General features: G+C 39.2%; 1 protein-coding gene across 1 annotated transcript in view; it reads left to right on the top strand.

The window, feature by feature from the left end:
* Nucleotides 1–8,576, top strand: part of Arl8 (ADP-ribosylation factor-like protein 8) — a 37,947-nt gene extending 29,371 nt beyond the window's left edge. Inside the window, exon 4 of the mRNA XM_083112750.1 lies at nt 7,605–8,576. Within this exon, the coding sequence (XP_082968876.1) occupies nt 7,605–7,725 (121 nt within the window). The 3' untranslated portion in view covers nt 7,726–8,576. The remainder of the gene's footprint in view (nt 1–7,604) is intronic.
* The last annotated feature ends 4,668 nt before the right edge of the window (nt 8,577–13,244 follow it).

Consider the following 13,244-nt stretch of genomic DNA (forward strand, 5'->3'; position numbering starts at 1 on the left):
CTCTCTCTCAGATATATCAAGATGCCACATTAACAGTTAATCCTCAAATTACGCGACCCCAGTGTTGTCGTTGGAATTTGGAAATGTGACTCACAACTCTGAAAGGTCATTCATTGGTTGATGAGATGGTAGGTTTTTCTATCTTCGCAACGAGACCACCTGCAACACTATGAGATGAGGTTTGGAATGTCTTGACCTTACTAGTGCCCATGACCAGACGAAGTAGGCTATTTTTTAATGCTGACACAAAGAACAGGGAAAATTAAGCAGGTAAACTTGAAACGAACAATTACATGAATATTACTCCCAATATATGCAAATTATATGCATGTTAAGCTAAAATATGCATTAACGTCCCAAACATGCATTTATATGCACTATAAAACTTTCATATTTAGTGCTCGTGCGACTTACTCACGTTGAATAAGTTAGTATACAATAAAATGTAGATACTTAAAGGTACTTACAGGGGATGGACAAAAATATGGAAACGCCACGACATCGGAACGAGTGATATCGACGCAATTTTCCCACTTCAAATCGTAGGCGGTCCGACATTCTTTTGTTTTGCGCCGTGAGATAGGACTCGGTCGGACTGGTAGGAGTCGACAGTTACACTGTAGATAGCGTGCAGTGCAGTTGATACTGAATCATTCTGAGCTGACAGTGTTTCAAAGAGGGCAAATTGTCTTGCAGGCATATCTGTCATGAAAGTAGCCATGTTATTTGGCGTATCGAGAGGGGGACTATCCAAGATCATGATGACATTATAGTGTGTCCTGAAAGATATCATCAGATAAACACCTGTGTGGACGAAAATGTACACTGAGTGACAGAGACAGAAGGACACTGAGGAGGATTGCGACCATGTTTTGCATGAAGAATGGTGCAAGTTCCCATTCTCCACCATCCAGGACTTGTATTTGTCCATTCCTCGGAGACTGCAGGCCATTTTGGAAGCTAAAGGCGGTCCTGCACCTTATTAGCTACAGTATTCCGGCATTTCTTCGCAGGTGTTTCTATATTTTTGTCCATCCCCTGTATGTTAGTGAGTATTGATTTTAACAAAATCATTTTATTGTATACTAGCTTATAAAACCTTACCACCATTGAGAGCATATGAATTTTCCTTAAGGTAAAAAACATGCAAATATACAAAAGTCCGCCCCCTAATAATCACTCATCTCCATCTTCGCAAAATAGACAAAAGTGTCACAAAAAGTAAAGTAAAATAAAGCAAATCAATCACGAATGTGTGCCGTCACCCGGTCATGGAAACCTACGACGACGACTAGGATTTGTCATGCTGACCACACGTCACCCCGTAACAGGTTGGGTGATCTCCACCTCAGCAGTTGGGGGTCAGGTCCTGGTCCTCGCAGGCTGTTGCACCACAGATTATTATTGTATGATTCTTGCTGCCAGTTCTAAACTCCTGGAAAACCTCCGGAAAGTCTCAGAAATGGGAGGCAAGGACCAGAAGCACCATCTGCTTTTTAAAATTAGAAATAGAAATATATCAGCACCTTTTCCCTTGTATTATTTTGGATGAAATGCAGATATGAAACCTGTTTCTCTCATGAGTCAGGTCCACCTTGTCAGCTATTAACCCTTGAACTCTGAGGCTCATTTTTCCAGTGTATGTGCCAATGCTGGTCATGTATTCAGGAGGAAATTTCAAATTCGGCAAGGTTTTAAATAAAATTTTATATATCGGAAAATACAAATGCTAGAGTTACAAATTTTACCCTGTTTTGTTCAGTACAGACTAGGCTATAAGCCGATGGTTGTACTTTTCTTATGAAATTTGAACTTGGTCAGATCCCCACATAGGCAACACTGAGATATGAGGGTATGAAACAGTCCCCGCATATTGCCACACTTGTTGCTGATATTTTCAGGAAACTAGGAAAGAATGAAGTAAGGAGAGACTGAAGAATGGAAGGACCCCCCCTCTTTCCCCCCTGAAGAGAAAATATTTTCCAGTGTATTGAGAAGAAATTATAGCTTCATAAAAATACATTTCTATCATACCTTGACCCCATCTGTGCCTCCCCGATGGTGTAGTGGTAACGTTGTCGCTTTGTAATCAAGAGGTCCCTGGTTCGATACCCGGTGGAGGCACACAGTGGTTCGGATCCCACTTTAAACTGTAGGTCCAGTCCCGATTAGCCTTACTGTGCATAAAGTGGACTTAAAAACACTCTCTCTCTCACTCACTCACTCACTCACTCACTCACTCTCTCTCTCTCTCTCAGTCTCACTCTCTCCCCCTCCCTTGACCCCATGTGACTGCCATGGGAGGGCACCATCGTCTAAATCGATATCTAAGGGAGATTTCAGGCCAAAGGGACAGATGACAAGCTAGATGGGAATTTCACACCAAAGCAACAAGCATCACAGGTCTCGTCAATCTAAAGCAAAACATTCACCATTCCATTCACCATACACCAGCTCCCATGGCAGAGTGGTTAGCACATCACGCTTTGACTCCAAGAGTCTTCTTCTTCTTCTTCTTCTTCCTCTTTCTCCTCTTGCCTTATAGTGTCCGGGTTGCATCTATCCACTCCTTCCATCTCTCCCGTTCCTTTGTCATCCTCTTCATTTCTCTTTCCTTTCTTTTGTCTTATTTCTTATATTCCTTTTTTGAATGTCTTCCGGGGTATACCTCTTGTTCTAGCTTCCATTCTTACCACATGTCTGAACCATTTTAGTTGTCTTTGTGTCAGTTTCTCTTCTATTGGCCTCTGATTTAATTCTTCTCCGATTCTTTCATTACATACTCTATCTCTTCTTGTTTTACCAAATATTCTACAGAAGCATTTAATCTCTACTGTCATTCCTTGTCTTACTTTTTTCCTCTTACTGGCCAGCTTTCACTTCCGTATAATAAAATTGGTTCCACTACTGACTTATACACTTGTAGTTTAATTTTGGTGTCTGTTTCCTTTTTTCTGAAACTTGTCTGGCTTAGTTGGTAGTATGCATTGTTAGATGTCCTTACTCTATTCATCTCTTTCTCTTATATTCTTCATGTCTGGTTTAAGGTTGTTTCCAGATACTCTTATCTTTGTCTGTTTCAGGGGTCCCGGGTTTGAATCCTGGCCTGGATGTTTGTGAGTGTCCATAAATTTCATCACATCTTCACTCAATCCCATCTTTGCAAGTTAATGAAGAACTTTAAAAAGATCAAAGATCAATTACTTACGTGTGTGAGTACGATTTGTTGATCAAAACAACGTTTCAGAGGTCAAGACTGCCTCCTTCTTCAGGTTAATGCGTATTCTTAGGCACCAAACATGGTGTCACGTTAAGAAAGTGTTAGTTGAGGATAAAGGTTAAAGGTTATGGTAAAAAACACTTATTGAAGAACCCGCATTGTAGCTATAGAAACCGTCATTCTGTCCACACACAAATCTAAAACCGTGCATGTCACAATCTAAAACCTCATAGAAGAAACGTCCGAAGCGGCTGTTAGGAGCCACGTGACCAGTGCTTGGTAGAAGCGAATGTGCAGCGTATGCTCAACATGGAGAAGGAAGCAAACTTCTCCTTGTTTTTCCCCTCATGAAACCCGTGCTTCACCAGTCCAAGGTGAACTCGATTTCCGCCTCAGCGGCCTTCCTGACCTTGGACGTAACATGGAAACCCAACTTGGCATCATTATTCACAGCTTTATCCCATTTTTTGAAAAATGCAATCCATCAATCTTCCAAATTCCCGTCGTCTAATAAGTTTATTACAATTATCCGTGCATATATAGGCTATTTCATAAACATTCCTATCCAATTTGTTCTTCACTTTTCTGATAACTTCCCTTGTTGCGATCTTATGCCCGCTAACTAATGTGTGTTCTGAAAGTCCAGTTTTGGGTATCCTTGTTGTGTTCACCCCACCTGATGCGCATTCTCCTTCCTGTCTGTCCCACGTATTATTTCCCACATTCGCATCTAATCCTCCCTTTTGCCCTTACAGGTTATCTAGCAGACCCCCCCTTTTTTTTATATCTGGTGAAATGCTTTTCAATGCTCCGAGGGGCTTTCATCCCACATTTTACACCATACCCTCGCACTGTTTTTTCAATTCTTTCGGAGACACCTTTACAATAGGGGATTCTGACAAAATAGGTTTAATTTCTGCACTTACCTACCCCAGTTTCATCCCTCTTTCTCTTAATCGCTATAAGAGCGTTTCCTCATTATTATTATTATTTGCAAATTAGCCAAAAGTGGCACAAAAGCGAAGTAAAATGAAACCAATCAATCCATTCACCATACATATATTGTCGCACCAATGCCAAAAACATGAATGTGCTAAATCTTATTTCTGATATTCAGTGTCTGGGGAAAAACCAGATTTTGCATTTGGATAAATATTGTCATCAATAAAATGTGTACATACGTACATACTTATAAATGTTTATTACGCCACATAGCTTAACATAAAATTCCATAAACAAAAGTTGTCACAAACTTCACAGATGAAAAAGTCAAAATTTGCACATTCACTGTTTTGGTATAGCTGCAACAATCTCAGTCAGAATTTAAAGTGCCAGAGCGTTAAGCTAGATAAGCTATTAGAATACAATAGAATTTGCCTTTATTGGGAGGGCATGTTTCGGCCTCATGGGCCTCTTTCACAACAAGCAGTTGTCAAATACATATTGCAATTGATATTTTACATAACATTTTCTGAAATCAGTTTTACACATCGCTTGAAGGGGAAATTCTTAGCTGGGGAGATGGTTCTACAGTTTAACATTGTGACAATGAGACAGCTGGAAAAGAAAGGAAGAGGGGGGAGGGGGTTCGGTTGATAAAAATTTGTTAGCACTGGTTTTACAGTAGAATAGTTAAAATATAGATTCATCATCGTCCGCAGTTTCCTGCCTCTAGCTGGGTCGGCACAGAAGTAAGCCTCCATTTTTTTCCTGGTCTTCCACCAGTCCTCTCTTTCCACCGACATCGTGGTCTCCCCCTTGGCCTTATTCCCACTCCTTGTGCATGGTGAGTTCTTACTGGCAGTCTTTCAACATCCATCCTCTTCATGTGTCCGAACCACCTCATCTGTGCCTGATCTATTCTGTCCTGGAGCTTCACCACACCCACTGTCTGTCCGATCTCCTCATTCCTGATTCTATCTCTTCTAGTCTTCCCTAATATACTCCTAAAGAATTTCATCTCCACTGTCTGCATCTTTCTTTTGTCTCTGTCATTGTCTAAGTCTCTTCCCCATGCATAATTATTGGCACATATATTGCATTTCATAATTACATCCCTGTTCCATATTAATCTTCGAACACTTTGATATAGTCCACCACCCATCTGTCCTCTTCTGTTTACCTCCTCATCTATTCTTCCACTTCTCTCAATTATGCTTCCTAGATATTTGAAGCTCTCCACTACCCTCAACTATTCCGTGTCCATCTTTATTCTTGGTTCATTTCTGGCTCTGTTTCTTGTTATTAGCACCTCGCTCTTTTCTGCACTGAATTTCATTCCTGCTCTTCTGATTTCCACATTCCAACTATCAAGCTGTCTCTGTACTTCTTCTTCCCTGTTTCCCTATATTACTAAGTCATCAGAAAACAACAGGGCCTTCATCTCTTCCCCACCTCTTCGTTAATTGCATCCATTGTAGTTATGAAGAGGAGTGGGGAAAGAGCACTTTCCTGTTTTAATCCACTACTTATACTGAACCACTCCGTTCTTCCCACTGGTGTCTTCACACAGCTCTGGTTGGCCTTCTATGTGCTCTGCAATCTACACACTATCTCTTCCTCATATCTAGGAATACCATAATCAAATCATTTCCATACTCGTAGTGCCTTTCCTGCATTTGCCTTATGGTGAATATCAGATCTACTGTTGATCTGCCTCTTCTAAATCCATACTGTTCCTCTCTCATTTTCAGCTCTGTCACTTCCCTTATCCTTTTCTCTAATATTTTCTCATTCACCTTTGCTGAGTGGCACATAAGTTTTATTCCTCTCTAGTTTTTACATTCCTTTCTGTCACCCTTCTTGAATATGGGAACTATCAGTCTCTTTGTCCAATCTCTTGGCACTTCTCTCTCTTGCCACACTGTTTCCAACACTCTGTACAGCCACTGCACACCAATCACTCCTGCTCCTACTATCATTTCCACTGGGACTGCATCTACTCCAGGTGCTCTACCTCTCTTTATTCTCTTTTTCCTTCACTTTTTCATGTTCATATCCTTTTTTCACATTCATCAATTTGTCGAAATGATTTCCCCCACATTCTCCTTATTTCTTCATCCTCTTCTACAACAGTTCACCTTTCATCCCTTAGCTTACAGCTGTCTCCTTTCACTTTTCCTTTCTCTCACTAATCCAGACAATTCTTTATTGTTCCCATCTACATCTTCTTGTAGCACTTTGGTCCATTCTTCCATCCACTATAGATTAACTAACTAACTAACTCCCTAGCCCTCTCAAACCCGAAGGTTCATGGCTGCAGCAACACAGGCCTTCCATCTTTCCCTATCCTGAGCAAGTTCTATATACTCTTTTCCATCCCTACCGATTTCCCTTAGGTCCATCTCGACGTTGTCCCTCCATCTTCGTCTTGGCCTTCCTACAGGTCTCTTACCATCAGGTTTCCCAACAAGAATCCTGTAAACTCCTCTTTCCTCTCCCTTTCATGCCACATGGCCTGCCCACCTAAGTTTTCTTGATTTAATTATTCTAATAATATCTGGACATGAATACAAATTATGTAGTTCTAAATTATGTAACCTTCTCCACTCACCTGTCTCCTCATCCCTTTTAGGTCCAAAGATTTTCCTAAGGATCTTATTTTCAAATACTCTCAATTTATGTTCCTCTTTCAATGTAAGGGACCAAGTTTCACATCCATATAATACTACAGGCAAATTTACGGTTTCATAATCCACTATAGATTATTTTTTTAAATACTTGTAATATAAACTTATTAATGTACTGATTACACAGAGTAAAATCTAAAACACCATTAGTATACTATTACAGTTAAAACTATAGCCAATACCTCATTCCTGTATCTTACAGGAAAGACAAGGCCAGGCACTCTTGTTCGGACAGTGTGTGTTTCTTTAGTTTGCATGTTGCAGGGTGGAGCTCCCCTGAGGTCAGTGGTGGGGGGTAGTTCATTCCCTTCTTTTATCACTATGATTCCGTAAAGTGCTGTTTTGTGTACGGGAATCGTGAATTTAGTTTTCTGAAAAAGGTTAGTTTGTTTTCCGTTCTTCCTGAACGGGGCAATTTGGGGACAATCATTTTTAGGTTCCTTATTGTTCGTAATCCTGTGTACTATAGACAATGCCAGAAATGTTATCCTATTTTTAACGTTTAACCAATTAAGTTCCTTTAAGTACAGGGAAATACGTTGACATTCAGTGTAAATGTTATGCAACTGTTTTGAAGTTTCTGTAGATTGTAATTTAGGGTACTGTTGATATTTATAAATGTAAATAACATCAAGAAATGTGTTTTGACTCCCATGTATTTCTTACGGTCCCAAATTCCTCCTTGGCTTCTGTCATTCTGTGAAAAACTTATCTTGCAACAGGACTTGTGAATTATTGTATGCCTTTCTCTGCAGGAATCTGTCGGCTATCCAGGACAGGGAAATATGCTGCTACTCGATCTCTTGCAAGGAGAAGGACAACATAGACATCACGTTGCAGTGGTTGATCGCCCATTCCAAGTCAGGTGGACGTTGATGGAGTTAGAATCTAGCTAAAGCACATTCACTTCCCCCAGTCTACACCCTTAAAAAATGTGCAGTGCCACTTCTATCAAGAAAATATTTGGAAACAGCTTGGTTTTTGAGAAGGTAAAATTTTAGTGGAAAAAAGGGAGGAATGTTTCTTCAAATCACTGAAAAGTAGAGTGGGCGATCATTGATCTCGCGGGAAATGTGAAAAAACAAAGACAGCTTCACAAAGGAGACTTCAGTTGCTTAGTTTTCGATTTACATGTTAACTGAAATTTGCTGTTGTCTTTTTTTTCTGCTTTCGTTTTATACAGTACTTGCTTATGAGCCGCTGAACATTTTCTCCCTTCGTTATTCCCAGTTTCGGTAGGTAAACACTGACAGCTATTTACAACAAGGAATCAAAAAGATAAGTATTTATGTGATGGAATGTAGTGTATCTGTAACTCACTTTCACTAAGAAAAAAATTTGTACTTCTTTTTTTTCGTTCTCCCCCCATGTTAAGACACTATGCATGTACATAATATATACATACATAAATATATAAATATATATTCAGTTAAAGACTGAGCCGCGTATAACACATTGCAGCATTTGTAATGTCCTTTGCAGTTGCGGTTAGATTTTTCTATATTGTTTTCTCTTGAATGAATTGTAAGTCAGCAATGAATTGTTTTAATTAACTCTAAAGCAAATGAAATCTATGTGTGTGCGAGTGTGCGTGGATGTGTGTTATTGAATATTAAAATATATATATATATATATATATTGCAGTAATAAGAGTGAATCTAGCCTTTGTTTATAAAATGTTTTAATGTAAATAGGGGAATAAGAAAGGTACATAATAAACATTTGACATGAAATGCAGTTTGTTCTTTTAGTGTATAAGTTGAACATGTAATGTTTAGAATTTTGCTAATAAATTCTCTAACTCTGTGGAAAACAGAAATTGCTAAAGAAAATTAAATTATGTAATTTATTTGCTCTGTTTGTTATAACAATAGATGAAGTTACAGTGGTTTGCAAGCAATAGACTTAAAATAGTATTTCTGGTTCTGAATGTGCATTTGCACCCTGCATCAGAAAATTGTAGCAAACAATAATAAATGGAAACACGTTCCACTAATTGTCACAGTAAATGTGCCAACTCAGTTGCAGAGTGAGAAGAGTACTTTCAATTCTGCGGCAGCCTGTCATCACTGATGAAAAGTAACACCTTCTGGCCAAAGAAGCAGGGAATTCTAGAATATCTGAGCTCTTGATGAACCATTGGTTCTCTCTAGTTGTTCCAACTTGAGAAGAAATGAGGCGTTGCGGATATTAAGGGCTAACTTCCAAAATACAAGTTGCGGGAATCAGCCATTTTCCAAACATCTCTCCTATTCTAAAGCTTGTGCACTGTCCCATTCTAAAGCAAGTTTCAGTGTTAGAAGCGAGGTAGACTCGGTCACGAGTTCCCACAGCCTTAAATAATGTATTTGATGTAACAAGAAAAGTCGACCTTCATCGAATTTGCCTCTAATATCTGCAACATCTCAAATGATGGGCAGTCATTGCATGTTGGTTTCATTGTTCCAATGATAGTGTTGGCTAAGTACCGTCCCATAGCGTCACTAGTTTTATCTTGAAATCCACCAACTTCAGCACAAATTCTTTGCAGAGCTTCTTCATAGCAGACACTTAAATATGATTTCCGAAGCATAGATTCCGATTGCAGCATTTCTTCAGTGTATTTCTCCACGAACATCCTCAGTGACTTGTTTTCCAGTTTCCAGAAAGGTATTCCTGCTTCCATGAAAGCTTTGCATAGTTCAAGAGACGACTGAGATTGCCTGTTGGATGAAGTGGCCACTGTCCAAATTGGGGATATATTCTTCTGTCGTATGATTTTAGCAGCTGCAGATTTGCAATTTGCTGTTGTCACATGCTGAGATATAAAGTATTTTTTCTCATGGTTGATTTTTTTATTACATATCTTCCAGAGAATAGCACAATCTATGGAAAAAGTGCCTTCACCAAAGTCTCGCACATAACCATGTAACTTGCTACTTAATGATTGATTTAAAATTTTTGGGTGCTTCGGCACGTATTGAACCCTTCTAAGCAGCAGCGGCTCAAGGGGTAGAGCCGCCGTGCCATGGCACTACCCTCAGAAGAAACACATACTTCGCCAAGTATTGTTAAATGAATGCATTGATAGTTTACAGACAAAGAGATTCGAATCTTGCAATCGGTCAAGCTGACGTGACGACCGCCCCAACCTCCTCACTGCATCGCCAGCTGTTTCGTTCGTACCCTCGCGAGGCAACAGTCCGTGCTGTCCAAGAGCTGGCCTAACCCATGGACCTAACAAAGTTGACACACGTGCAGAGGATTGAAGAAGTCTCCGCAAGGAAAATTTCCACCATGAGCCGAGAAGAAAGTGACATGGGGCGGAGTTAGCCCATACGAAACCGTGCCCGTCTTCGCCTGGCACAGTGAGGGAACTTTCGCAGTGTTGACACAGTTGCCACCTTCAGAGAAAAGTCACTAAATAAGACTTGATTTGTAAGACGGGAAGTAATTCCTGACTACTTTTGGAGAAACGAACCTAGTATTTATCAAAGTTAATGAACATTTTTGATAATAGATGCACCATGCTTGTTAGTATGATAAAAGTATGCACCAGTGAAACGGAAAGTAAAATTCGTGTGGGTATTAATGTGCCTGACAAATTTACAATTCATGATGGGTTAAAACAAGGAGATGCATTATCTCCATTGCTCTTTAATTTTACCTTAGAATATGCTGTTAGGAAGGTAAAAGAAACTAATGGACTAGAATTAAATGGTGTGACTCAGTTGTTAGCATATGCAGATGATGTAGACTTATTAGGGGATGATGTAAATACAATTAAGAATAATGCTGATGATGATGAAAATATAAAAGAAACAGACGTTAATAAGAATTGGGAGCACATACGTACAGGCCCGTAGCTAGAGGGGGGGCAGGGGGGGCAACTGCCCCCCCTGAGAGCCTGCCTTGCCCCCCCTGTGAAAAATACAGAACATATTCCTACCTGGAATTCTCACTAATCTTTACAATTATATTCTGTATTACTCTAGCAACATAACAAAAACATTTATTGATTTTGTGACTTATGAAGGTGGATTCCGTATAATGTCGTATCAGGATTGGGGAGAAAGAATTCCCTTCCAGTTTCAGACTTCGGGAAATGATTTCGCAATTTTCAGTATATAGAACAGTTGTGGCAATTTGAGTAGTCTTGTATTAAAGGTGCCTAATGTGTTTGGATGTTTTTCTTGCTATGAGGTTTGAACTGCATAATTTTTTGTTTCCCAAGTCTACCTTTTGGTAATAGCGATTCATGTGATAGAGAGAGGGAGCGGATATTCGATTTTTGTTACTTAGCGTAGCTTTTCTGCCACATCTAGCTAATCGTGACAATGAGTGATGACATGAAATTGATGAAGAGACACTCACAAACAGTGTTGCAACCACAGGGTGGCAGGGGCATTGTCCCCCCAATCTTGGACGGAATTCCAATCTAGGGGGGACAAACATTGAAGTAAAGAAACATGACTAGCAGAATCTAAGAACAGCAGGACAAATGGATACTCGAGATGGAATTAATTTTCAAGTCTTTCTTGCACTTTTCTTCCAGACGGCTAAGGGCACTTGCAGGGGTCACAGAGGGGCAATTGCACCTTCGATTTCAAATTTTATACAAATAAAAGTACATTTCGTAAAATTTTCTTGCTCGCTTCGCTCGCAAACAAAATACCTACTGTTCATATAGTCCAAGTTCAAAGCCATAGCTAGGGGGCAGCGGAAGTCAGCCTTGGGAGCCAAAACGATCTCAATGAAGTGTACATGGAAGTTATACTGTACGTGTCATATGTACAAAAAGAATAATGTCCGTCATGCATATTCTGTCATTGAAAAATACAGTTTGCGTGCTTGTTTTCCATTACTAGCTAATATGAAATTGAATGGGTTGGACTAATATTTCACATAATTTGTTGAAACACGAATGCTTTAGCACCGACTTCTACCCCCTTTTGCATGATTTACGACGATAATAACGTATTTTAATGCTACTATTATTACTACCACTACCACCACTATATTAATATTATTATTATTGGCACGTTTGTCATGGTACTTGACCCCCTCTCCAGATAAAAATTTGTGGTTTCGCGTCTGCTCACAAAGAACACTCATGCCCAGGCTCGAACCTGGAACCCCATGGCTTCGTAGTGTGTTATGATGGAGGTCAGCTAATGAAAGATGTGGGACAGCTTACTGGCTCAAATTATTATCAAACATGATGAAAATGTGATAGTGTTTCACATTTATTATTTCGGTTAGAAAACTATAAAATGTGTAGTTTGATAAGAGTTACACTAAGCATCTTATGGAGTGTAAATATCAATTTCAAATCTTATGAATCATTTCTCTATGCAAACGCATCAAATATGATAAGCAACATAGGTGTGTGTTATGATATCCATTTTATAAAGGAAAATTTAAGTTTCAACCCTTACTGTTTGCATGATATCGTTTCCATATTATGTTATATATTGCTCTCAGAATTTTAAACGGCAGTAAAAATTAATGCCATTTGCAACTGCGAAGCTATCAATGGGATTGCATACATTAAGAACAGAAGATGCCATATTTCGATTGCTTGTAACATAGAAAGTAGAATTAGACAAGTAAATAGTGACTGAGAAGAGTATCAGTATAAAGAAACTGATGTTTTGGGTTTGTACGCTTCTGCTCAAAAAGTGGTGACGATAAGCGGCCCAGAGACCTCGTGCCGGGTTAATGGGGTAAGGTGAAGGAGGCCTCATATCGTTCGGTTTCGTACCATAGTCATAATAGGATACAAAATTTCCCTCTATAAAACTTGATATGAAATATTAATGATGACACTGTAATCCAAGAAGTCATTGATCAATCAAGGGATTCCTATTTGTTTGTCGGGTGTCAAACACATGTATTTCAACAACACAATATTTTGCAAAATGGTTAACGTAACCAGTAGGCAAACATTGTCTGTAGTGATGCAAGATGCAAATAGCATCCGTGGTGGAGTAAGAGACCCATGTTTCAATGTTTTAGCAAGTAGGCCTACAAAAAATGTATTACAATTTTTTACACAATTCATCAAAGTCTAGATAATATGCAACCATTCTTATTTAATTAATTCGATTTTTCTTGCATAACACAACACAATGGTGTTGTTGGATTCTCGTTAGATTCCTTTGTGCGTAAAAATCTTGCATACTGGAAACTAGTGGGAGACATTATGAAGCACGATTTATAAATGACTTCCTTAATCAGTTCTGCAGAGAAGCCCAAAGTTGTTGGTACATATTAATCATCTGTTAACATTATTAACCTGTAAATATAAAGTAGATACAGTCCCGATTAGCCTATTTATGTTAAACTTTATCTTTGTATTCTTTGGTAGTCCGAAAGGTTATAAACGAAATATTGCTATTTGATGTTGCTTGAAC

This window comes from Lepisma saccharinum, chromosome 26, assembly GCF_977018435.1.
Source record: "Lepisma saccharinum chromosome 26, izLepSacc3.1, whole genome shotgun sequence".
In the NCBI taxonomy this organism is placed as follows: Eukaryota; Metazoa; Arthropoda; class Insecta; order Zygentoma; family Lepismatidae; genus Lepisma; species Lepisma saccharinum.